The 27,561-nt window shown below is 52.1% G+C and overlaps 2 protein-coding genes across 9 annotated transcripts in view; one reads left to right on the top strand and one right to left on the bottom strand.

Moving 5' to 3' along the window:
- SHANK2 (SH3 and multiple ankyrin repeat domains 2) overlaps positions 1–27,561 on the bottom strand; it is a 661,289-nt gene that overhangs the window by 266,187 nt on the left and 367,541 nt on the right. The window lies entirely within an intron of this gene.
- Positions 20,683–21,901, top strand: LOC101012199 (programmed cell death protein 10). Its single transcript, XM_003909410.4, has one exon. The coding sequence runs from the start codon at positions 20,863–20,865 to the stop codon at positions 21,499–21,501; it is 639 nt and encodes a 212-aa protein (XP_003909459.1). The 5' UTR covers positions 20,683–20,862; the 3' UTR covers positions 21,502–21,901.

The raw sequence follows: 27,561 nt of genomic DNA on the forward strand, positions 1-27,561 counted from the left end.
TACAGCCGCGCTGCCCTTCTTGCTGTTCCCCGAGCGCAAGTCCATTCCCGCCGTGGGGACTTTGCACCTGCTGTTCCTGATGCCTGCAGTGCCCCAGCCCATGCCCATGCGGCCCATGCCCTTGCTTTTGTCCGGTCTCTGCTGACACAGCCCACCTCTAGGTGGCCATCTCTGTCCTGCCTAGGAAGCCTGCCGTCCCCTCTCCAGCACTCCCCAGCCCCGCAGCTGTTTCACACCCGCAGCAGCTGCCATTTCCCTGCAGGGGACAGGCCTGCCGGCTCTGTGAGGGCAGGGACTCTCTGTTTTGCTCCCTGCTGTAACCCCAGCTCTGGAAATGGTGTCTGGCACACACAGCCCGCGCGAATAGCGCTCTGCGGAATGAATGGAATGAATGAATTCTGAGCGTCTCCTGCAAGTCAGATGCTGCCGATGGAGTGATGACTAAGCAGTGGCGAGGGCACAGGCTGGTGGGGGAGACAGACGCGGAGCAGATCGTCTCAACTGAGTGGGATCATCCGCGATAGAAAGAGGTGTCACATGCTACCGGAGCCACTGAGAGTGCCGGGAGTGTGAAGGGCTTCGCTGGAAGTGTGGAGAGGAGGGACTGTCACAGCTGGGTTTTGCAGGATGAGTAGGAGTTGGGTAGATAGACACGTGAGGGAAGGCCATCCCAGGAAGGAGGAAGAACATAAGTAAAGGCCCAGAGGTGTGAAAAAGCTGAGTATGCTTACACAGAAGGAAGGAGTTGATTCTTATTAACAATTTATGTGTGATACAGAATGTCTCATTCAATGCACAGTGGTGAGTACAGTGATCATCGCCATTTTAGGATCTTGAAGAAGAATTTGAGAGGCTCTATCCTTTTCTGGAGGCTTCACAGCTATGGGTGACTGAGCTGAGATTGGAACTCAGGGCTGCTGCCTGCTTTTGTCAATAAAGTTTTATTGGCACACTGCCACTCCATTCATGGGAGTACTGTCTGTGGCTGCTCCCTGCTACAAAGGCAGAGCTGAGGGGCTGCCACAGAGAGCATGTGGCTGCAAAGGCTAAAATATTTCCTCTGGCCTTTATGGTAAACTCTGTGGACCCCTGGCCTAGGGCGTGGAGAGGGGGGTGGCAGGTAAGTTAGGGTGGGCTGTGCCCCACTAGGAGAGGGACCATGGAAGGAGGGCCTGGCAGGTCTGGGGAAGAGGGAGGACCAGGAAGATGGACAGGCTTAGCTCCCATGAGGTGTCTGTGCAGGCGCAGGGAATGGTGAGGACAGGGACTCAGAGCTGCCAAGGCGGGGAGGGCGACCTCCAAGCACTTGCTACCCCTGAGTGCCTTTGCTAGGCCCAGCTCGTGCCTGGCCAAGGTGGGACCTGGAGACAAAGCGAAGCCGTGGCTCTGTGTACTTGCTCACATACTCGCACACTCACGGAAGACAGGGGAGGGTGTGCAGTGACTGGGGAGAGAGGAGTCGTCTCCAGGGGCTGGGAGGTCCCTGGCAGCAGGGAGGGGGAAGGAGGCACCCTCTGAGCCACGCGTCTGGGAGGAGCAGGCAGAGTATGCAGAGCAGAGCCTGCGGGAGGGACTGCCGGGCAGCAGGTGCAGCAGGGGCAAGGGCGTGGAGGCCCCTCCAGGGCACCGTGATGGGGGAACTGGCTATGTGAGGAGATGTTTTAACTGGGTTGAGAATGTTTTGCCTGATGCTTCTGAGCAGGGATTGAACAGGCAGAATAGTTAAAATCTGAGGGAGGTCGGGCGAAGGTGTGTGAAGGTCACTTTAAAGGTGAGGCGCATTTCATGACGAGCGTAAGGGTGCCAGTGGGCTGCCTGGGGCTCTCATGCCCACTCCACATGCCCAATGCTGCCAGCTCAGGGTGCCTGTGGTTGGCCTGGCAAAATTCAGCTGGGCCTCACCAACCACAGGCAGAGTCCAGGAGCCCAGCAGACACAGAGCCCTCCTGCCGTGTGCTTCAAAGGATCCAGTGGGCGAGGACCAAGGGGCGGGGTGGGGAGGACACAGGCCGAGCCAGGGCCCCCAGGCCAACACCAACTCTTCTCCCAGCCAGAGGCCCCATGGCCTATGCCCTGGAGGCCAAGGGGTGTCCTCGAGACCAACAGGTGCTGAGAGGTGGCCTGGGGACCAGCCAGTGTTACATGGCCATGGAGATGGCTGCTGGCCCCCAGGGCCTTCCCAGCGACCACCTGAGTGATGAGGACCCTTGGGGACAGCCCTCCTGCCACCGCCTTCCCCTAGGCTTGAGAAGGAAAGAGAAATTCTGACAAGAACAGAGTACAAGGCCCATGAGGCTGGGAATGGCAGGATATTTTAAGCGGCACGGGGGGGATTCTGGGTTGCCCTGGAGACGAGCGGGCCCAGGCCTCAGCGGCTATATAGCACAACCGTGCTCTGTGAGAGGCCAGCCCTGTGTCTGGGCTCAGGGGCGAAGGGGACCCCTCCATTGCGGGGTCAGTGTGGGAAGGTGGGCGAGGCCGTGGCTGCCCCCAGGGTGGGCAGGTTTTCGGGACTCTGCCCGATCTGTCAGGGAACCCACTGCCCTGTGTTCCAGGTACTATCTTCCCTGAGCGGGGCGGTGGGGACTGAGGACAGAGGCACACCTTTTGAGTCTTCTGCAAGTGTCCCAGGCAGAGCTGGGCAACCAGGCAGGGTCTTGGAAAGGCCCGGTTTCCCAGGAGATCCTTCCTCGGGGACGAGCGATGTGCAGGGAACTCCAGAGAGGAAGCCACACCTGTGGAAGCTTCCTGGGGTCCCACAGGCCAGCCTCACCCAGCATGACAGAAAATGTGCAGAGGGCTGGGCGAGGTGGCTCACGCCTGCAATCCCAGCACTTTGGGAGGCTGAGGCGGGCGGATCATGAGGTCAGGAGTTTGAGGCCAGCCTGGCCAACATGGTGAAAACCCATCTCTACTAAAGATACAAGAAATTAGCAGGGCATGGTGGCAGACACCTGTAATCCCAGCTACTTGGGAGGCTGAGGCAGGAGAATCGCTTGAGTCTAGGAGGTGGAGGTTGCAGTGAGCCGACACTGCACCATTGCACTCCAGCCTGGGCGACAGGGTGAGACTCTGTCTCAAAACAAAACAAAACAAACAAACAAAAAACCGTGCAGAGGGAGGGAACGGGGGAGGCTGAGTACTCCTTTCCCCAGTGCTCACTGGCCCCCAGGTCCGCCTCCCCAGAGCACCATGTGCTGGCCTAACTTAGGTTCTCAGAGCTCTCTCTTCAGTGAGTCCACCCTTCAGGCAGGTGACTGCATGGTCACGCTCTCCAAATCTCACAGTCATCACCATCCTAGTTGCTCACCTCCACAAGCTCCATTCACCTCCCTTGCCCTGGGCACACACTTCTTATGATGTGACCTCAGATCCTGCCACTTGCCATGTTTTCCTGACCCAGGCCATCGCCTTCCTCCACAGCCACTGGAGCAGCCAAGGATGTGCAAACTAGACCCAAGCCTGACCCAGGTCTGAGGCTCCGGGGACAAGGACCCAGCCAAGCCCAGTGGCAGAGGAGCCAGTCAAGGTCCCTGGCTGGGCTCTGAAACCACACACACCTATGTTCACATTCAGGCCCTGCATGGTCTGCTGGTGGCCAGTGGCTTGTTTCAGAGCTCACTCACTCATTCAGCAAATAGTTACAGCATGCCCCTCTCTAGTTGTGAGGACGTAACTGCAGGCAGGGTGAGTGCTGGTCCCCAAAAGATGTGACTGCATCCTAGCCCCCAAAACCCACAAGTGTGACGTGATTAGGAAAACAGCTCCTTGTAGGGGTGATTGAGTTAAGGATCTTGGGATGAGGAGATCATCCTGGATTTCCCAGGGGGGCCTTAAATCCAATGGTAAGTGCTCTTCTGAGAGACAGAAGAGAAGACGCAGACACAGAGAAGGCCATGAGAGGACAGGGGCAGAGACGGGGCAATACAGCCACAGCCAATGAACGCCGGGAGCCACCAGGAGGTGGACTAGGCAGGAAGGACCCTCCCCTAGCAACTGTGGAGGGAGCACGGCCCTGCTGCCACCACGATACTGGACTTCTGGACTTCTGAACTGAGACAATCCGTTTCTGCTGTTCTGAGCCACCCAGTTTGTGGTCCTCAGGAGAGTCACACAGCTTCATTCCATGGCGGCTCCCCACCACGTACCCCAACACAACCCCCAGCCCACCCTCACACCCTTCAGATCCCAGGGACGAAGCAAAGGACAGCACCATCTCCCTGGGGGCGATGTGGCTTCTCCAGAACCACACGGTTTGCCAAGATGTGGTCAGGGCGAGGGACTGAATGTGAAATGGGAACGGAATTCAGCCTCTTCCTTGCCAGAACCTGGGGGTTCTGAAACGTGGCCTCCAGAATCCCAGTTTCTGTGTGAATTTCTTGTACCATGTGTGTTCCCAGGGGCCTGGGGAACCTGTCCCTACCCTCCTTCACCTGGAGCCAAAGTGGGGACAAAACCCTTTCTGAGCCGAAGTCCTGAGCCGAGGGCTACACCCCTCGAGACTCCTGGGACTGCCAGCCCTGCCCGGCCACTCTGGTGTAGTCGGGTCCCTCACAGGCTGGGTGCAGCCCCCAGGGGTTGGAGACTGGCTTCTGGGTGCAGCTGCCTTCACTATTATTTCCCAGCCACGTGGCGCATCCTCCCGTTTCAATGTTAAAATAGAAACAAGTTCAAGGAAGACGCGTTCACCTGCCTGATCTGCCTGCCAGCTTCCTGTGAGGTGGCAGCCCCAACGGCTCTGAAAATGATCCTCATCCATCAGGGTCCCGGGCTCAGCCCTGTGCCCTCTGCACCTGGGACACGCTCGCCCCCAGGTGGCCTTCTTTGGGATCTGCCCAGAGACACGTGCCAGGCACAGGTGGCTGAATGAGACCTGGCAGAGTTCCCCAGCCCGGCATGCATCTCGCTCCAGACATCCCTGGCCACCTCCATTGCACTGAGTCCAAACCCACATGGTACACCCCATTTCTCTCCAGGAGACCGTCTGCAAGGGCTTCCGTGCTCCCTGGCCCTCTAGAGAAGGCAGCCCAGGCCCCAGTGGGCAGCCAGTACAGGACGGCCAGCCCGGGGCAGGGCTGTAGCCTCAGCTGCATCTGGAAGGCAAGGGTGGTGCTCCTCCCACAGACCCTTCCATTGCAAACATTTTGAGGACAGATGATTCCAGAATGAAGGCTTCTTGGGGCCGGTTCTCCCTGCACACAGATGGCAAGGAGGCCCGTCATCTGCAAGAGCTGGCACTTAAATGAAAAGACACTAAGTATATTTGCTAATAAGATTCCAGGGTGAGCACGTGTGACAATGACAAGTGTGAAGGTGCCCTACGGTGAGCTGTGGAGACGTGGGCGGCACACCAGAGTCTGGGCCCAGGCCTCACGATGCCAGGAGCCGGGTGCCGGGCTCGGCAGCTACTGCACCGGCTGGCTGCACGGTGACAAAGCCCGCAAAACGGTGGCAAGAGCTCCCTCGCATATCACATGGTTGGCCGAAAGCCCCGAAATCTGTCCTGACACCAAAGCAACCATGCATCGCACGAGAGAATCAGCATACGTTCCAGGAGGGGCTTGGCAGCAATGCCACAAGTTTCAAAACTGCTAAGAGACCTGGTAGATGCTCAAGACTTACAACCAAAGCTTTAGAGGAAGCCGCGCGTGGCCTGGCAGAAAGCCGGACGCCCGTAACAACGTGCAGGGAAAGGCGCTCCCCTCTCTCTTCTGTGCACCAACCCCAACCATAAACACGCCGTGGAGGCTGCATCACAGCCCTGAGGGTTGTTGTGCTTGTCTGCAGGTCACAAACTGGACGCCCTAGCCTCCGAGCGGTATGCAACGTGGCTGAGGCTGCCCGGGAAGAGGCCGCCTTCACCGCCCCTCGTGCACGGGGAGCAAGTGCATTCCCAGGGCCCGCCACAGGGAAGCCCCCGGAATCTACAGAGCTTCCCCATTGGTGTTCTGGTCTGTTTGGGCCCAAACCTATCCTACTGTTTCAGCTACCCAAGGGACCAATGGAAGCAGAGCCAGCCGCTGGACCCCTCCTGTCTTTCTGCAGTGGCCACCGTACTCGTTCTCATAACCCCCATCAGTCCTGACCCATCTCCAGCCTGCGTCCCCTGACAACAGAGCTGACTAGCCAGAATGCCCACCTTGCCGGAAGCCGCCCGCCTCTTTGGAGGGAAGCGGCAGTTTACAACAAAAGCAGTAAGCAAAGCACCTCGAGGCCTCCAGCCATGTCCATGCACTGCCAGCAGCCTGCCCAGGCCCCAGAGGGTTCTGCTGCCCCCTCGAATGGAGATCTAGCCCATGGAGAAAGACAGCAGGCTCACTGGACTCAACTTTTCCATGCAGGGAGGGGGTCTGTGGCCCGACGGAAGGGCCTGTGGTGTTCAGACACCCCTCTGGATTCAGTGAGCAGGGCTGGTGAGTGTCTCCAGCCGAGAAGCTGCATATCCCATTGTCTGGGGGCAGGACACGTCCCACTTTACCTCTTGGCCAGCGAGTTAGGCAGGTGGCATGGCTGAGCCCCATCAGGGAGCCTGACCCACCAGCGACCAGCTGAACCTCAGCCAGAAGGCCTGATGGTGGGGATGAGGCATGCGAACTTCGGGGGCACACAGAGCCCAGACACAGACCCAGGGCATCTCCCATCTCCGCCCATCTCCACCTCCCCACGGAAAGGAGGAGGCCGGGAGGTGGACAATAAAGCAACTGTGTGGAGCAGCTGCCGCCATGAGGCCAGTCACAGACCCCAGCCCTGACGCCCAGGCTGCCCCACCCTCTCCTCTTGCCCCTGAGGTCTGCCTGTGCCCACGTGGGGAGGGTGTGCATGCCTGTGCCTTGTCTGGGGAACATCCGGATCATGACCCGTGGCTGCTGGGCTCCACCAGATCGTGTGATTTGTCTTGTTCTGGTTTCAGATTCTGAGCCTGGTAAGGTGGGTCCAGGGTCCCACCACCAGCTAGGGTCAGCTGGGCCCCAGGGAGGCTGTGATGGGCTGAACGGAGTCCCTCCAAATTCATACGCTGAAAGCCTGACCCCTGCTCCTCAGAATGTGACTGTATTTGGAGGTAAGGTCTTTAAAGAGGTGATTAAGTTAAAATGAGGTCCTGCGACGGGCCCTCGTCCAGCGTGACAGTGTCCTTGTAAGACAAGGAGAACCAGACACACGAGGCACCAGGGAGGCACGCGCAGAGGACAGCTACATGAAGACAGGCCAGAGCTGCCACAGAGGATGATGATCCTGAATCCTGGCATTCGGTGGCACACAGGTAGGACACAGAATGCCAGCTCGGCTCCTTCGGCATCAGGAGGCCTTGGACAATCACACAGCCTAGACCAGGAGCCCAGCAGGTGCAGGATTTTTGGGATTGCTCACAGCTCCGACCACAGCACCTAGGACAGACAGTGCCTGCCACAAAGCAGGTACCCACTGGACACGGGAGGTACCGAACGAAGGACTGAAAGGGCTTCTCTGCCCCTGCAGCCCACATCTGTATGAATGAAAACCATAAAGGTTGTCCGCAATGGGTTCTCGTGACAATCCACGAGAAGGGCTCCCTCTGGGGATAGGAACACAGTACGTGCTCGATAAATAAATGCCAGCCTGTTTATCCTGACCTCTGCTCCGTGTCTCTGTGGCCTGAGATTCCCCTAGGCTGGGACCACCCACCCTCCACCTTGAGTTCCTGAAGCTTCCGCCGTCTTTTCTGGGTCTCCCGTATCCTCGGTGGTAAACAGGGAGTAGCTGAAGCACCCTCAACCCCTGGGGTTATGCGTCAGAGGAACTGGGACTGAAGTCTTCCTGTTCCTTCCCCTCACCCCCTGCCTGGTTTGACAGGCCCCAGCAAGCAGCATCAGCCAGCTCAAGTTTATTTTTAATCACACGACTACCCAGGGTCTTTTGTCACTTAAGCAGTTTAATTGGGAGCTGCAGCACTCCCCTCCCACAGCAGGGCAGCCAGAAGAAGCGTCAGCTGGCACAGCCTGGTAGCAGTGGACAGAGGAAGCCAGTCCTCGAAGCCAGCCTCTCCCCAGAGGCAGTTCTGGATGTCCAAGGCCAGTCTGGTCCTATCCAGCAGATGGGAAAGGGCAGAGTCCCTCACTGAGGGGACGTCCTTGAGCATCTGCAGCCCCTGGCCAGGTGGTGCCCATGTGTGTTGATCAAGGGGACAAACCATGACTGAGACTGATGTGTTGGGCAGCAAGGTGGAGGGGATGAGGTTATCTGTGTTATCTCTTAACTGTTCATCCATTCAACTACCGCTCATCCCGTCTGTCTATCCATCCATCCAATCATCCATCTCAGACTGAGCTATTGCTCATTGAGCACCTACCTGATATACCTTCTCCCACTTCTGAAATCCCTCAGATTCTCAGAGGTGTTGCCTACCTATCCATTCATCCATGAATTCAACCACCCATGTATCCAAATATTCATGTATTTAACTATGCATCCATGCATCCATCCATCCGTCCATCTGTCTGTCCGTCTATCCATTCAGCCATCCATCCATCCATGCATCCATCTATCCATCTATCCATCCATCCATCCGTCCATCCATCTGTCCGTCCGTCCGTCCATCCATCCATCCATCCATCCATGCATCCATGCATCCAACTATCCATCCATCTATGCATCCAACTATCCATCTATTCATCCAGCTATCCATCCATCTATCCATCCACCCACCCATGCCATACATTCATTGTTCATTGAGCACCAACAGGCATCTTCTCCCACCTTCAGACCCACTTAGCTTCCAGAGGCATTGCATAGTCACCCATCCATCTGCCCACCCGTCCACCCCACATATCTGTCTGTACCTCACTGAGCACCTACCAATTACCTTCCCCCACTTTCTTAGAGGTGGTGCCTACTCATTGTTCCCAGTTGCCTGGGTACCCTCTGTGTCCTCCCTAGGCCCCTGGCATATCCCCTGCCAGGTTTCCAGCCTCCTCTCCACCCTCTGCCTCACCATAACTTCAGTGGTCGATACTTACCTCCTCAGAGAAGGAAGCAAACTAACAGAAGACCTACTATGTATTGGGCACACAGGCTGCCTCTGTTTTCTCATTAAGCAGTCATCACACGTCCATAAGGCACCATCCTACTTTTCTAAGAAGACACAGCTGGCAAGGAGTAAGGAACAGAAGGCATATTTCACTCCAGATCCAGGATTCCTTCTGCTGCCCCCAGCAGTCGCACAGGAAGCAGCCCCCATGCTGGTGGACCCTGAGAAGTGTTAAGAGTCAGTGTCCAGAATTCCAGATTCCCGTCTGGTTCCCCCGCTGCCCCAGCTAAAGGACTGCTCTCTTCCGAGTCCTCATCTCCTCATCTGGAAAATGGAGTAATGAAAACCACTCGCAAGACAAAACATTACGTATGTTGGCTGTCCTCCTGGCAAACTCCAAATTCTGACAGCTTCCAACCCCTGGAGGCCACTGCCCTGTCCCTGAGTCCACATCCCCTGTGGCCTCATGGGCCAGGGAAGCAGACAGCTTGCAGTCCTCTATGAAGCAAAGCCCCTTCTTTCTCCTTCTGTTGGTAATCTCCTACTCATCCTTCAAAACCCAGCTGGACTGTCACCCATTCTGGGAGGTCACGGCTCTCCAGACCCTATTGTCTCTTGATTTCTACCGACTGCTCTTGAACCCACAGGGTGAAGGAAAAGGGCCTGCCCCTCAGGCCACTGCACAAAGTAGAACTTTGGAATGCTTTTTCAAAAGCTAGGCATATTATTTCTCTGAGTAGGTCCAGGACAATTCTTGGCAGGTTTCTCTTACTAGGAGTACCCAGGCCAAGCACTGAGAGGGATGGGGAATCCTAAGCAGTCATCACACATCCATAAGGGCCCATCCTACTTTTCTAAGAAGACACAACTGGCAAAGAGTAAGGAACAGAAGGCATATTTAACTCCAGATCCACAGTCACAGCCCAGTTCATGCCAGCCCTCACCGGGCTTTGCCATCCCATAATCCAGCACTTCCCTGCATGACAGAGAGGCAGGCCCAGGGCGTGGAATGAATGTCAGCACTAATCTGTTTAGGCTCAAAAGGAGGCGGATCCAGAGCTCTCCATGCACAGCCACCCCACTGGGCAGCGTGGCTCACTGGCTGCCGGAGATAAGAGGCAAGGGGGGCGGCCTGGAGCGCACGCACGGCCACTCCCTGCTGGGGGTAGGGGCCGGAGTCTCCCTGCACAGGTGTGACCAGCGCTGATAAAGGCAATGGAAAGAAAGTTTGCCACGGGCTGAGAGTAGAAAATTCACAACTCTGATGCTTGCACATATTTGACAAGCTGGCTCTTGGCCTCACGTCCTTGGACGTCTGGCATTTGGAATTCTGCAGAAGCTTTGTGCGTATTTTGCTGAACACACCAGGTGGCTGCAGTGCTGATGGGATCTAAGAGGGGATCAGAACCTGGGAGAGGGGAGGTGCCCGAGGGCCAGCGTGCATCTGCCTGGTGTGAGCAGTGGGGACACAGAGGCACAGGGCCGGGGCTGGAGGAGAAACCCGCGGAATGATCGATAACAGCACAGCCAGGAATGCACGAGCTGCAGGAGCCAGAGCTGCCGGATGCTAGGGGCAGCGTGCCAGCTGCATGTCTGTGTGCCCCCCTCCAGTTCATATATTGGGGCCCGAATCCCCGGTGTGAGGGTCTGGAGGTGGGGCTTTGGGCGGTGATTAAGGTTGGAGGAGTTCATGGGGATGGGCTCTGGTGATTAGTGCCCTTGCGAGGAGAGACACCAGTATCCCTTGCCCCACAATGCGAGCAAATGGCACGAAGGCTGCCGTCTGCAGACCATGAAGGACTTTCCAGCCTCCAGGGGGCTGAGGAACACTTCTGTTGTTTGAACTATGCGGTCTAGAAGATTTTTGTTACAGCAGCCCGAGCTGACTCAGGAGGAGACGTGATTCCTACTAGGACTTTATTCATCAACATTTACTGCACACACACACCGGACGCTTTGGGATAAGCACACAGCTACAGAAAAGCTTCTCCATAGGGTGACAACAGCAGTTACCCTACACATAGGGGCCAGGAGAGCGCCCCCAGGAAGTTGCTCTGTGTCCCCCTCACCTTCTCCAGCCTCCTCCAGGCGGGATCCTTAGATGCTGGTGCACTCTGCCCAGCTCCTACATCCCTGCCCACCAATTCCTGTGGATTCAGGCTCCAAAGCCTCTTTCTCCCTCAGGTCTCCTTCCCTCCTTTCCTACCGGGCTGCCGTGACATCCCTGGATGGCTCTTTGTGGCTCCGTGAGGCCAAACCTTTGGGGTCCTCTTCCTAAGACCCCGTCTGCTGTACCTCCTTCCGCCTGCAGAGTCTCAGCTGCTCCTTCGCCCAAGCCCTCAGCCCCACACCTGGTCTCAGCCTTCCCTCTGGGTCTAACCCCAGCTGGGCATCCCAGGCTACACTTCATGCAGCAGCCACCCTGAGCTGCCACCAATGTGCGGCTGCAGGTCCCTGGCTCCTACCCAAGGGGAGGAAAGTGGAAGAACCAGGAACAAACAGGGCCCGCGGGGTCACGTTCACGCATCTGGCAAGTCACCACCCCCATGGCTGAGGCTTTAGCCCAAGGCCCAGGGTGGGTCTCTGGCCTCCCCCAGAAAGCTCCTGCCCTCGTGGGCTCCCAAGTGGGGTTGGGCGATCAGATCCCTGGGAGGTCTTTCCATGACGGCAGTAGAGGCTGGTCACACCCTGCAGCAAGCATCACTGAGACCCACGTGGGGAACCCTGCCAGGCCCTCCTTCCCCACCTCTGAGTGCCCTCTCTGTGCTCTGCTCTGTGAGCCTGCAGCCCGGCCTGGCAGGCTATGCCCCCAATGTCCTGGGGAGTTCCTGCTAGGATCTTTTTTTTTTTTTTTTTTTTTTTTTTTGTTGAGACAGAGTCTCGCTTTGTCGCCCAGACTGGAGTGCAGTGGCCGGATCTCAGCTCACTGCAAGCTCCGCCTCCCGGGTTTACGCCATTCTCCTGCCTCAGCCTCCCGAGTAGCTGGGACTACAGGCGCCCGCCACCTCGCCCGGCTAGTTTTTGTATTTTTTAGTAGAGACGGGGTTTCACCGTGTTAGCCAGGATGGTCTCGATCTCCTGACCTTGTGATCCGCCTGCCTCAGCCTCCCAAAGTGCTGGGATTACAGGCGTGAGCCACCGCGCCCGGCCTGCTAGGATCTTTCTGTGGGAGGAACGATGAACCCAGAAGGCTGGAAGAGCGCAGGCGGCTTCCTCCCTCCTCCTTGCTCCTTTCCGAGTCCCTCTAGGGCAGCCCACAATGGCTCCAGCGGTCCTGGCATCTCTCTGTGGACCCACTGCCCGCCTGGCTGTGCCCCTGCAGCGGTGACTGTGGTGGAAGAATTGTGATGGCTGGGGACCGAAGTGCCAGCGTTCCTCCAAGCACTAGGACATCGCAGAGTCAGCCAAAGTTTCTTGGGGTCAGTAGCCCTGGGCCGTGGGAGCCCCAGCTGGGCCACACCCCACCTCAGGCATCTGAGGGGCCCTCTGGCTGCACCCCTGCAAGGCCTAACCTTGGTCAAGTGCACAGGCCACCTCTTGAGTGATAAGCACTGTCTTGTTCCCCACCAACGCCTGAGTCCAGGTAGCCAATTTCCCCAGCCTGGGCAGTGGCAGCTGCGCCCTGCAGCCCTGATGTGAGAGTGAATGCACAAGAGGACAGACACCACAGGGGGCACCAGCGCCCCAACCCAGCATCTGCGGCAGCACCAGGGAGCCAAGCAAACCTCTCAGCAAGCCGTCCCCAGTAGCCAGGACTTCCCCATCAAGGATTGTCATTTTCACCCCAATTTTCACCCCACCTCCAACTTAGGGTCAACCAGAGAGAGCCACATCTGCCCCCCGTCACCAATGACTCAGAAGGCCCCAGTGCTACTGAGCCCTCCCTTTCTCTGCTATAAAGCGTTTCCCTCACTGCCTGCCTTTGAGCCTCTGCCTCATGCAAGTGGCAGGGCCCGGCTGTCTTACCAGAGCAAGCTTGTGACACCCACCCTCTGCTTGCTCCCAGTTGGGTGGTCTCCACGTATTTCCATGCCAGCCCTGGGTACCCACATCTCTCATCTATCACCCTCCCTGGGTTGAAACACCTGTGTCTCAGGCCTGGGGCTCACAGTCCCTCAAAACAAACCTCCGGGCCTCCGTCCTCTCCTCCTGCTGCCTTGAAAACAGTCTTGGCTGTGTCCCTTGGCTCTGTCCCGCCCCTATGAGTGGTCCTGCCACCGTGGTGGCTACCCTTGGAGTGTCCTGCCCTGCACTGGCCTGGCCTGAGGGAAGCCTGGAACTCAAGAGAGCCCCAATCCTCTCCTGGGAACGTGGGTCTCGTGTAGAGTAAGCTTGGATGGGTAGAGCTGCTTGGAGCTGGACTGGCTCCCACCTGGCCCAGGGTCTGCCTCCTACTTCTGTGAGCTGTCCCACTCCCTGCCTCACCCAAGCTGTCCCTGGGTCACCCGCTGCCTCGGAAGGTGCAGTCTTGGTGGGAAACACACCGCTAAGGACGCAAATGCAACTGTGGCTCAAAAGGAGGCCTTGTGCCTTGATCCGCCACACCTGGGACCTCGAGTAAGCGTTATTCCTTCATCCGTGTTCTTCACAGTTTTCAAAAAAGGCCTCGGATATGAAACCATTTGGGTGCATTTATGGAGAAGGCAGCTGAGCACGTGCGTGCTGCACCCCCCTCCTCCAGCCTCTAGCCAACCCGACCGAAGCCTGGGGCCTGGGGGCTTTCACGGGAGTTACTGAAGGGGGAAATCACACAGGTGCTGACCCGAGACATGGCTGAGGACCTGCTGGGTCAGAATCACACCCAGGCTTCAAAGGTGACTCTGGCATGGTCCAGGAGGCCATGAACTCACCTGGCACATCTGGGGGCAGAGCCCAGGGCTGGGTAGCATGCTCAGCCTTACCTGCAGCACAGAAGCAGCCTCTCCCACCACACTCTCCCGCCTCTCCAGGACGGGGAAGGCTGGGCCTCCCTTCAGGGTGGGGGTTGCGGGGTGCCCCACGCTCACAGCCCCCATCTCCCTGCTGCTTTCAGGGTCACCCCTAGGAGGCGCAGATGGGAGGCTCTGGGTCTGATCCCTGTCCTCCCTCTTGTTGCTGCCCCTTGGTCATCAGCACTTGCAGGTGGCCTTGGGTGACTCTTCTGTGTCCCCAGGCATGTCACAACCTCCCACCTCAGCTCCTCTATACCCCAATGCCCCCGCACTGTGGGGAGGGCTCTGCCCCACCCTTCCCATCCCAGCCTCAGGTCTGGGCTCTCCAGATCTCTCTGCCGCTGCCCCTGGGGATGAGGTGGCTTGTCTGTTTCCCTCTACCACTGTACTTCCCTCCCTCCACCCCTGCACTCCCCTCCCTCCACCCTTGAACTCCCCTCCCTCCACCCCTGCACTCCCTGCTCAGTCTCTTCCCCTGGCTCATCCCATGGTCCCCACAAGTGACTGGGGACTGGGCTGCACGGGGACAAGCCCGAGGTGGTGAGACTCCGCTTGGGTTCACAGAGGTAGGAGACTGAAGGGCTGGGTGGGGTGCACCACCCTGAAGTGGAAACCTGTGGCAGAACTTGCAGCAAGTGCACGGGGAGGTGGCAGGTGGGGAGGTGGGGCTCGGCGCCACACTTAGCATTGCCCTGCTCTCTGGAGCTGGCCCTGGAGCCCTGGGCAGCGGGGATGGGAGGGACCCCGGCAGTCAGCAGCTGGCTACCCAGAGAACACAGTCCTGTTTTCTGCTGGTGGAAAAGTCCTTTCATGGTCTGACGTTCTCAGGCTCCTAATCAGCCAAGGCCAGGAGCCATGGGGGCCATGTTTCCTTGTCACATCCTGACAGGACAGCTGAGTAATTGAAGACTGGCTTACAGACCAGTGTTGGGATTTGGAAGCCTGTTTCCAGAGCAGCCTTTAGACCCGGCACTGCTGGTGGCCACCAGGCTTGCATTGGAGATAGCACTGTTCAGGTGGGGCTGACCTGGCCCTCCCTCCACGTCCCCAGGCCCCGACTCCATGCTGAGTAGCAGAGACAACAGCATGTGTGTGCACATGAGTATGTATATGTGTGTGCATGCATGCTGCACATATGTATAGTGTGCATACATGTGAATAGGCATGTGTGTGCATGTATGCCACATGGTATGTGTATTGCAGTATGCATGTTTGTGAGTGTCCATGCATGCATGCATGCTGCATATGCATGTTGTGTGCATGTGTGTGTCCACATGTGGGCATGCATGCTGCATGGTGCCTGTATGTGTAGTGTATGTGTGCATACATGCACATATGTACATACAGCACACATGTGTGAGCACATGTGTGTGTGCAAATATGTGAGTGTGTGTATGTATACATGGAAAATACTAAATGTTAGAGGAAAAAAGAGAAGAGGGAAGGAGGCAGGAGATTGCACTGCTATATGGAACAGTGGAGCAGAAACTGGGTTATCTTGTCCAACCTATACACTTCCTAGTCAGGAAAACTGAAGAAGTCACATGACTTGCCTGAGGTCACACAGCAGAGAAGGAACCTGGGTCTTGGCTCCCAGTTCATTTCTCAGCCCGTTGCACCACACTGCCTGGAAGCTCTTCCTGTTCCCAGGAACTCTGAGCTGCTTCCAGGACACCTACCGCAGACAAACCATGCACTGAGGTGGCCTCGCCCAGATGTAAGTCACCGAGAGACACTGCTGTTCCGAAAGCCACCAGTGCCGCATGAGCCCCGTGGATGGAATCCCCAGACACAAGGTCCTTTTGGCAAGAGTGAGCAAGTCACGGGTGAACATCCACTAACCAGAAAAGGGGACTGTTCCCTGCCCGTCCCCATAACCATGGTGGGTGCCTGGCTAATGTATGGTGCTCCCTGGAGGGACTGCTGGCAGGAGGGCAGGAAGAGACACTCCCTAGAATCAGGGAGGGCCAGTGCCCAAAGGGGGCCTCGTCAACATCTAGTCTATCAGCTCCTAATGACCTCAGATCCAACCGTCCACCTTTAAAATAAACATTTTCTAATGCCACCCCTATGTTGCCAAGAAATACAATACACAGATATTAGAAACTTTCGGTATACCCACCCCCAATATAATTCCTTCTAACTGTTAAGGTGCAGACAAACCAAAAGAAGGACACTGTTTAAAACACAACTGTCTGCATCTCCATGTGAAATGCTCGCACCTACACAGATGGAGCGACCGTGAATGTGAAAACCACTAGTGCAGAATAAGCCGGTGACCCCCTCCCACCAGCCCTGCTGCTTAACAGTGAAGTGGAGAAAAGCTCTTGGAAAAGTTTCAAATTAAAAGCCAGCACTGGAGAGTGCTGCTGTTAAGATGCTGCAGAACCCCCCACTGACAGCAATCAGAACACTGCACAACAGAAACAGCAACGAATCTCCCCATCGCACACACGGTGACCTGAGGGTTCCCAAGAGTAGATGAGAGCAGTCGGATGGGCTCAGGCATTAGTTTGCATTTCATGGGCGCTTTGTCCTGAGGGCCTGCTGCAGACACACAGCCACGTGGCACAGGCAGCTAAAACTCCAGAACGGCTGCCATCTTTCAGGCTGAAGGATTCAGGGGAAGAAATGCAGGCAACTGTAGGGGAACTGGGGAGTGAGAGGAAAGCCCTGGAGGGAGAAAAGCCGGAGGAAGGGAGTCCCCAATTCTGGGTGTGCATCAGCAAAAGTCCCAGGCTGATCCTGAATCATGCATGTGTAGGACAGGCCCAAAGGAGTGGAGCAAAAGCTGAGTGATCTGAGGCTTTAACCACTGAAGGCGAGATGGAGCTTCCAGTCTGAGTCTAATCATAGTAACTGTCGGCTCAAACAAATCACAAACATTCTCCAGAGGAATATATCAGAACCCACAATCTACACAAGGTAATACTCACAATATCAAGCAAACAATCCAAAATTCCTGGGAAAATATGACCCATTCTCAAGAGAAAAGGCTTGAGATGATGCAGACGCTGGAATTAGGAGGCAATGACTTTAATGCCACTATTGTAACTATTTCAACAAGGAAAGGTAAATGTGGTGAATATATATATATATTTTTTTTTGAGACGGCGTCTCGCTCGTCACCCAGGTTGGAGTGCAGTGGGGCGATCTCACCTCACTGCAAGCTCTGCCTCCTGGGTTCACACCATTCTCCTACCTCAACCTCCTGAGTAGCTGGGACTACAGGCGCCCGCCACCACGCCCAGCTCATTTTTTTGTATTTTGAGTAGAGACGGGGTTTCACTGCGTTAGCCAGGATGGTCTCGATCTCCTGACCTCGTGATCTGCCTGCCTCAGCCTCCTAAAGTGCTGGGATTACAGGCTTGAGCCACCGCGCCCGGCCTGAACATTTTCATAAATAGGAACCAAATGAAAATTTTAGAGTTGAAAAATACAATATCTCAAAAATCCAATGGACAGCCTTAGTAAGATAAAGGTGATAAAGACTCAAGGAACTTGATAAATCAATGACTTTTGTCTAATCTGAAGAAGAAAGAAAAAAAGACTGAAAAAAATAGACAGTGTCAGGGTTCCAAAGGACAGTATTACAAAAAAATTTAAGGATTGGATAATCAGAGTCACAGAGAACAAGGCAGAAAAAAATATTTTAAGAAATAATAAATAGAAACTTCCCGAATTTTATGAAAGAAATGAATGTACAGATTTAAGAAGCTCAGCAAAAGCAGTTCTAGTTCCAGGGTAGATGGAGTACACACACCACACTCTGTTTCACTAGTTAAGGCAGCTAGTAAACCCGGACAGATGCCATTGTCTGTGGACTCTGAAAAATAAAGAGTAGCAGGCAAATTGGAGAAGAAAAGCAGAATTCCAAGTACCACTAAAGAAGCTGTGAGTTTTTTGACTCAGCCATCCCATTACTGGGTATATACCCAAAGGATTATAAGTCATGCTGCTATAAAGACACATGCACACGTATGTTTATTGTGACACTATTCACAATAGCAAAGACTTGGAATCAACCCAAATGTCCATCAGTGACAGACTGGATTAAGAAAATGTGGCACATATACACCATGGAATACTATGCAGCCATAAAAAAGGATGAGTTCGTGTCCTTTGTAGGGACATGGATGAAGCTGGAAACCATCATTCTCAGCAAACTATCGCAAGAGCAGAAAACCGAACGCCGCATGTTCTCACTCATAGGTGGGAATTGAACAATGAGATCACTTGGACACAGGAAGGGGAACATCACACACCAGGGCCTATTGTGGGGAGGGGGGAAGGGGAAGGGATAGCATTAGGAGATATACCTAATGTAAATGACGAGTTAATGGGTGCAGCACACCAACATGGCACATGTATACATATGTAACAAACCTGCATGTTGTGCACATGTACCCTAGAACTTAAAGTATAATAATAAGAAAAAGAAGCTGTGAGTTTCCCATTTTTTCCCTTGGGGTGTCACTTGGCTGGGACTCAAAGGTAGCCTGAAAGTCACATGTGAATAACAAGTGTGGATAAAAAGAGCTTCAAGAAAAGGGAGCCCCAGGGTTCAGAGAACATGGGAGATCTTCCCTTTCATTCTTTATTGCATTTTCTCCCATCCACAGCCTCAAGCAATCCTGTGGTGGTGGAGGCTGGGCAGGCATCTAAAACTCCAGAGGAGGGGATCCTTCTTTCTGGCCAGAGGAGCTGTGGTCCACATACGTGGAGGAATCTCCTTTGCTTTTGGCCTCTCTCTCTTTTTCTGCCACTTGACCGTGGATGAAGATCCATGTGCAGTAAGTTTATGGCAAAGCAGGGAAATCAAGGTCCCAGTTTTTCATCCACAAGCCTGATAAAGGGGTCTCCATGGATATGGAAAATGTCAGGGAGACTGTAGTGAGGAGGGAGCAGAACAGGGATTGTGTGAAGTGGTAGATGAACTTCTAGGCTCAGCTCCAAGTTGTGCACAGGTGGATCTGACCTTAAACAGTGTATCAATGATATTGAGAAAAGAACTAAGAGATAAAAACCACCACCATCTCCAAGCTTGGCCAGTGTCTGTGCACATGTGGGGCAGATCTCAATTGCAAGCAAAGGGTTTCGAAGCTCATTTGACACTGGAAACACAACTCATAAAAGTCCTATAAAAGGAATTTGGGACTTGATCTCCACCAAGTGCTCAAGTTAACCTTTTCCATCAGGTTTAATCAAGACCCAGAGTATCTTAACAAAATATTCCAAACGTCCATGATACAGGCTTCATTTACTCAGCATACCAAGAACTAGAAATACACCAACTCTCAAGGGAAACAATATAAATGAAAAAAAAAATTACTAGATGTGTCAAAAGCAGAATGTAGAGAAGACAGAGAAAAAAATAGTGACCGTGAAGACAGATACTTAGAAATTATCCAATCTGAACAAGTGGGAGAGAAAAGCACATAAACTTAATGAATTCAAGAGGCTCTATGCATCCTAAACAGGATTAGCTCAAAAAATCCATTCCCAGACGTGTCAAAATCAAATTGCTGAAGACTAAACATGAAAAAAATATACACTGAAAGCAGCTAGAGAAAAATGACACATTTCATACAGAAGAACAACCATGGGAATGACTGCAGATTCCTCATCTGAACCATGGAGGTCAGAAGGAAGTGGAACAGTATTTTTAAAATACTGCAAATGCAGGATTCTATACCCAGCGAAAATATCCTTCAGGAATAAAGGTTAAATCAAGACATTTTTAGATGAAGCAAAACCAAGAACATCTGCGGCCAGCAGGCCAACTTTAAGAGGAATGCCAAAGATAATGCTTGGAATGGAATGTACATGAAACCAGAGAGAACCTTTGAAAGTCAGGAATAAAGGAAGTACAGACAAAATGGGCAATATCTTTTAATAGACTATACTTTACTTCTTACATTCTTGAAAATATCTATGGTGGTTGAAGTAAACATTATTATATTTTATGACAGTACCTTCAATATATGTGGGTTTAATACACATGATAGCTACACCACAAAACGGAGAGAATAAAGCAATCTATATGGTGGTAAGGTTTCCACATTCTACTTGTAGTGGTAAAGCATTAAGTAAACTGTGAAAAGCTACATATGTGTATTGAAATACCAGACTAAATGCTTTAATGGAAAAAAAAAAAAAAAAAGCGGCCAGGCGCGGTGGCTCATGCCTGTAATCCCAGCACTTTGGGAGGCCGGGGTGGGCGGATCATGAGGTCAGGAGATCAAGACCATCCTGGCTAACATGGTGAAACCCCATCTCCACTAAAAATACAAAAAAAAAAAAAAAAAAAAAAATTAGCCAGGTGTGGTGGCAGGTACCTGTAGTCCCAGTTACTTGGGAGGCTGAGGCAGGAGAATGGTGTGAACCCAGGAGGCAGAGCTTGTGGTGAGCCAAGATCGTGCCACTGCACTCCAGCCTGGGCGACTGACAGAGACTCTGTCTCAGAAAAAACAAAAACAAAAACAAAAAAAGCTATATAAATTTTTTAAAGCCTCCATAATTAAATTAAAATGGAAAAGTAACTAGTCAAATAGTAATCCAAAAATTATCAGGAAAGGAAAATAGAGAATAACATGCAAAGAAAACAAATGGAAAATAAATAAAATGCTAGACATAAATACCAACACATGAATAATAACATTAAATTTAAATGCTCCAAACACATCGAATAAAATAGATTACCAGATGGAGTTTTATTTTTTTTATTTAAAAATCTGACTTGGGAGTGAATTGATCCGGGAGTTGACGAGGGCTGCAAAGGTGGGAAGTGAAGTCAGTGCCTCAGTTGCTGATCGGTGTGTGTTCTGTGTCCAATTCTTTTATCACCAAAAAAGAGAAGAAATATTGCAGTGAATGAAGATTCCTCTGCATTTTAGCACTGCTTTTTCAACTGTAGTTGGCTTTTGAATGAGGATGACAATGGAAGAGATGAAGAATGAAGCTGAGACCACATCCATGGTTTCTACGCCCCTCTCTGCAGTCATGTATCCTGTGTTTAAAGAGCTAGAACGAGTAAATCTGTCTGCAGCCCAGACACTGAGAGCCGCTTTCATTAAGACTGAAAAAGAAAATCCAGGTCTTACACAAGACATCATTATGAAAATTTTAGAGAAAAAAAGTGTAGAAGTTAACTTCATGGAGTCCCTTCTTTGTATGGCAGCTGATGATATAGAAGAGTATATGATTGAGTGGCCAGAGCCAGAATTCCAAGACCTAAATGAAAAGGCACGAGCACTTAAACAAATTCTCAGTAAGATCCCAGATGAGATCAATGACAGAGTGAGGTTTCTGCAGACAATCAAGGATATAGCTAGTGCAATAAAAGAACTTCTTGATACGGTGAATAATGTCTTCAAGAAATATCAATACCAGAACCGCAGGGCACTTGAATACAAAAAGAAAGAATTGGTAAAGTACTCCAAAAGTTTCAGTGATACTCTGAAAATGTATTTTAAAGATGGCAAGGCAATAAATGTGTTCGTAAGTGCCAACCGACTAATTCATCAAACCAACTTAATACTTCAGACCTTCAAAACTGTGGCCTGAAAGTTGTATGTTAAGAGATGTACTTCTCAGTGGCATTATTGAACTGCCATTATCTGTAAATTTTAAAGTTTGACTGTATAAATTATCAGTCCCTCCTGAAGGGATCTAATCCAGGACTCTGAATGGGATTATTACCATCTTACACCATATTTTTGTAAAATGTAGCTTAATCATAATCTCACACTGAAGATTTTGCATCACTTTTGCTATTATCATTCTTTTAAGAATTATAAGCCAAAAGAATTTACGCCTGAGTGTGTCATTATATAACATTCCTTAAAAGAATTGTAAATATTGGTGTTTGTTTCTGACATTTTAACTTGAAAGCGATATGCTGCAAGATAATGTATTTAACAATATTTGGTGGCAAATATTCAATAAATAGTTTACATCTGTTAAACATTTCTTTGCTTGAAAAAAATGTGTGTGTGTGTGTGTATACATATATATATGATCCGAAGACCAAGACAACTTGGTGTAATGTCTAAAAAACTTCTAATGGGAGCTTCTCAGCAGTTTATCAAATAATAAAGAAACAAGAATTTCTATTTTTGTCCTTCATCACTTTGGACACAGAGTAGTCAATGGAAATATTTTTGTTAATTATTACTTACAAGGTACTGAGTATTTTTATATGATTTCCAACCTGTTTTAAAAGACTTATGAGTAAGAGATGGCATTTTCTAGTGTTTCCGCACTATAATGTCACTTTTTGAACTCTTGTGACAAATGTAGATTTGACTCTTAAAAATTAAGCCTTTCGTATACTGGGCCCTCATAAGCTTTACACATTTCTTTTTCCCAAAAAATAGCCACAATTAATAGTACTTTGAAGCTATGTCAACGGTTGGATTGAAATTGTCATGAGTGTTAATATTCTATACACTCTTCAACTAGGTACAGTTTTATTTCACCATAGAGAAGTTTTAAGGAAATTATGTATCAAGTGTTCACGTTAAGTGGTTTCATTTTTCAATTATAAAATAAAGGGAAAAATCAGAAAAAAAATTGACTTATTTATTATTATTTTTTTGTGTGTGGAGACGTGGTCTCACTTTCTTATCCAGGCTGGTTTTGAACTCCTGGCCTCAAGCAATCCCTCACCCCTTGGCCTCTCAATCAGGTGGACTTTCAGAAAACTACCCAATGACAGGCAGTCTATAAGGAATCAAATTTACATATAACAACATAGGGAGGTTAAAAACAAAGAGGTAGAAAAAGATATATACACACTAATACAAAGAAAACTAGAGCTGGTATATTAATATCAAAGTAGTCTCAAGTACAAGGAAAATTGCCAGGGATAAGTAGGAACATTGAATAATGATAAAAAAAATCAGTTCTCCAAGAAGACACGTCAGTCCTGAATAACCTAACCAGTATAATAATACCTAATGCCAGCATAAACCTACAACCTAACACTGGAACTTCAAACTACATGAAGCAGGCTGGGTGCGGTGGCTCAGACAAGTAATCCCAGCCCCTTGCGGGGAGCCGAGGCAGGTAGATCACCTGAGGTCAGGAGTTTGAGACCAGCTTGGCTAACATGGTGAAATCCTACCTATACTAAAAAAATAAAATAAGCTGGGTGTGGTGGCAGGTACCTGTAATCCCAGCTACTTGGGAGGCTGAGGCAGGAGAATCACTTGAACCCAGGACATGGAGGTTGCAGTGAGCCAAGATCATGCCACTGCACTCCAGCCTGGGTGACAGAGTGAGATTCTGTCTCAAAACAAAACAAACAACAAGCACAAAGCAGAAACCGACAGATCTGTTAAAAAAAAAAAAAAAAAAAAAAAAAAAGGACAGGCACACAATGATACTGGAAAATTTCCACATTCCCATGCTCTTAGCAATCAACAATAGAGGACAAGTCAGCAAGGCTATAAACACTTAAAAATACCATCAAAAGGACCGAATTGACCTTTAAAGAACACCACACTCAACAGTAAGGAGCATAATATACGTTCTTTTCAACGTCCACAGAATATTCATCAAGATAAACCACAGCCGGAGTCAAAAAAATAGAAAAAGAACAAAATCAACTCAAAGCATGGACAAGGAAGAAAATAACAAAATAAAGACAGCAATCAATAAGCTAAAAGCACAGGGAGAAAGGAGAAAACTTAATGAAGCTCAAAGGTAGTTCTTTGAAAAGATCAATAAAATTGATAAAATTTTAGTAAGACTGACAAAGAAATAAAGAGAGAAGACACAAATTACTAAAAGAGATGATATCAATACAGGGTCCACTTTAAACAGATAATGAAGAAATACTATGAAGAAGTCTAAGATAAATTTGACAATTTACGTAAAATAAACTGATTCTCTAAAAGTTGCAAAACTTACAGAACTCTCCTAGGAAGAAAGAGATAAACTGTCTTACATCTATTAAAGATACTGTGTGTGTGTGTGTGTGTGTGTGTGTGTGTTTGAGACGGAGTCTCACTCCGTCGCCCAGGCTGGAGTGCAGTGGCGCGATCTCAGCTCACTTCAACCTCTGCCTCCTGGGTTCAAGTGATTCTCCTGCCTCAGCCTCCTTAGTAGCTAAGATTACAGGTGTGCGCCACCATGCCTGGGTAATTTTTGTATTTTTAGTAGAGACGGGGTTTCACCATGTTGGCCAGGCTGGTCTTGAACTCCTGACCTCAGGTGATCCGCCCGCCTCGGCCTCCCAAAGCGCTGGGATTACAGGTGTGAGCCACTGCGCCCGGCGCGCAAGCGGCCTTCTTCCTGGGGTATCCACCCTTCAGGGGCTTCCTGCAGAAAAGAGTGTGTGCAGGGGGCGTCCCGGACCCCTCATCCCATCCCTGCGCCGTGAGCATCCAACCTCTTGGCCTCTCTGGTGCCCTGTGGGAACCCGGGCAGAGCCGGTGGTTTTCCAGGAGCGTCCCCGGCCCTGGCCCCGGTCTGCAGTGGGGGCAGTGGGACCACAGCGGAGATTCTGGGCGCAGGGCCCGGCAGGTTCTCCTGGGAACCCGCCTCCCTCGCGCGGAAGGGACTTGCTCCTGGAAGCCGCCATCGGCTCCGCACCCCGCGGCTGCCATCTAGTGGCCACGAGCGGAGACGCCGGGCAAAGAGTCCGCTCCTACCAGGCGAGCCAGGGGCCAAGGGAGGGAGCACACCGGGCCAGTAGGTCCCCCAACGCCGCGGCTTCCGGAAGGGCCTCCCAGTGCGGGGGCCATCGTGGGGCCACTTTTGCATCACTCTCCGATTGTTGGAAATACAAGTTTATTTCCATCTTACAGGATGGCATTCCGTTGCCCAGCTCTTGAATACCCAGCCCTCCCAGCTATGCCTGTGCAGGAAGTCAAGCCTGTGACTTAGCCACTTCACCCAGCCCCGGGCCCTGCGGACGTCCTGGGGCTGAGGGCCTCTGTGATCTTGGGGAGATGGCCCTGGTGCTCTGAGCTCGTTTCCTCACTGGCCGCAGCGGGTTCAGGGTGACAGCTGCAGCCCCTGGGCGAGCAGGTGCAGGAGACATCCCCCGTTCCCCCAGACACAGGTTCCCAGAGCGAGGCAGAGAACCTTCCAGACCCCAGGCAGGAGGTCTCTCTTCTACCCTCCAGCCAGGGAACACTCCTTTCCTGAATGTCCAGGCTCTGATGGGAAGATCCTTTACCTGAAAACGCTCAAATGCTGGCCTGGGTTCTCTGAGCCTTAAAGGCACATTTGCAGAAACGGGGATAATAAGGGTTCCAGGAGCACTCACTGATCCTGGGGGCTGGGCACTGTGCTGGGCCTGGGATAGATGGGAGGTGAGCCACAGAAGAGCCCCGGTTAGCAGGCGAAGTCCTCACGCTGCCTGACACAGAGCACACCCTCTGTCCTTGTCGCCCTCTCCCAGGAACAGGCATCTGAATCCACTGCCCCCTGCACACTCCTTCCCTCCAGCTGTATGGGCAGGGGCTGTGGCTACCTCTCTAACTAGTCTCACAACCCGTACTGCCCTCTCTGGGGTCCAGGCAGGTTCCACAGCGTCATGCTGGGTCCTGCTTTCTGCCACTAGCAGGGGGAGGTGGGGAGGCTTGGAGCTGCTGAGGGCAGGGCCTCAGCTGCACACTCTGGGGACCAGGCAGCCCCACACCGCTATCATCTCAGTCGCCACGCAGCCTTGAACATATTCTGACATACGGAATTTCGCTTTGTAAGCTGCTTTGTGTTTCTGAGAATGTGTCCTCTAAGCTCACCTTTACACAGATCTGCAGCTTCTCTTATGTAGACCAGCACAGCATGTTACGAAAGAGGCCGGATACATAGAGCAGACCCTGGGCTCAGACCCAGGCTCCAAATCTCCTGGGCCAACCGCTCCACCTCCCCAGGCCCTTGTGCCCACGTCTGCAAAATGGGGCACTAGTGATTTCCATCATATTGGACATTTGGCAAGGATTATGGAGGGGAGTCGTGTGAAGGTCAAAGGCTGGCAGGTAACAAATGCTTAATAAATGTAACTCTTCTTATTTTTATTCCTCCATGCATCCCTTTAGCAGACAACTATCTACTGAGCCCCTGCCCTGAGCAGGAGAGGCAGGGAGTGGGAGGGTTAACAGCAGTGTTAGGAGCTGGACTCCCTGGGTTTGAATCCCAGTTCTGCCACTTATGAGCTGGCTGACCCCGAGTAAGGGGCTTGCACTCTCTAGCCTCAGTTTCCTTATCCGTAAAAAGGGATAACAACCACATCAACCCACGCAGATAAGAGTGAGCACAGCAGGCCTGTGGCTGCTGCCCTGAGAAAATCCTGCCTGCAGGGCTGGCCCCTAACTGGCATCTGGCAGCTGAAATGTCCCCTACATGGAGAGGCCTGGACACCCAGCCCTGCGGCAGCAGCTCCCATGGCGTGTTGAGCCAACATTGCGGTTTATGCAAGCAAAACTCCAGCTTTCCTGCCAGGAGTTGGGAATTGCGGCACGTGCCAGGCAGAGGGTGCCTACGTGACGGGCTTCCCTAGGGAGGAATATTTCATACATGTGGCTGCATTTTTTCCTGGTGGGTGGGGAATATGCTGTGTCCCCTCGCAGGAGAGAGGAAGGAGGGGGGCTTCAATCTGCCCATGGATGCCTGCAGACTCCGCTTGAGCTGTGGCACTCTTATAAACCTTAGACAAGAGGATGATTCTATATTGAGTCCTGTGAGTCCTTCTAGAGGATCCCAGAACATGTGGGTGGGGTCCCCCGACACACCATCTCATAAGCCTGCATGAGTGGCCCAAATGACCCCAGACCAGGAGGCCTGGACGACAGACATTCATTCTCTCAGTTCTGGAGGCTGGAAGTCTGAGATCACAGTGTCTGTAGGGTGGGCGCCTTCTGGAGGTGAGAGACAGGACTAGCTGGAATTTCCTAGGCTGACTAAGAATCCCTAAGCCTAGCTGGGAAGGTGACCACAGCCATCTTTAAACACGGGGCTTGCAACTTAGCTCACATCCGACCAATCAGATAGTAAAGAGAGCTCATTAAAATGTTAATTAGGCAAAAACAGGAGGTCAAGAAACAGCCAATCATCTATCGCCTGAGAACACAGAGGGAGGAACGATGAGCGGGATATAAACCCAGGCATTCGAGCTGGTAACGGCTACCCCGCTTAGGGTCCCCTCCCGTTGTATGGGAGCTCTGTTTTCACTCTATTAAATCTTGCAACTGCACACTCTTCCAGTCCGTGTTTGTTACGGCTCGAGGTGAGCTTTCACTCGCCGTCCCAGACCCGCCCTTGGCTTCCACCCCTCCAGATCTGGCAGGGTGTCTGCTGCACTTCTGATCCATCAAGGCAGGGCCCATTGCTGCTCCCAGTGGAGCTATAGGCTCGCCATTGTTCCCGTGTGGGCTAAGTGCCTGGCGTTCGTCCTAATGGAGCTGAATAGAGCTGTAACACTCACCGCATGGCCCAAGATTCCATTCTGTGGAATCCGTGAGGCCAAGAACCCCAGGTCAGAGAACAAGAGGCTTGCCGCCATCTTGGAAGCCGCCCGCCACCATCTGAGGAGCTCTAAGAACAAGGACACCCCCCCACTGCCGGTAACAGAGGCTCCCAGGAAGAATCTGCCCCAAGCCTCTCTCCCAGCCT

This window comes from Papio anubis, chromosome 12 (assembly GCF_008728515.1).
Source record: "Papio anubis isolate 15944 chromosome 12, Panubis1.0, whole genome shotgun sequence".
Taxonomy (NCBI): Eukaryota; Metazoa; Chordata; class Mammalia; order Primates; family Cercopithecidae; genus Papio; species Papio anubis.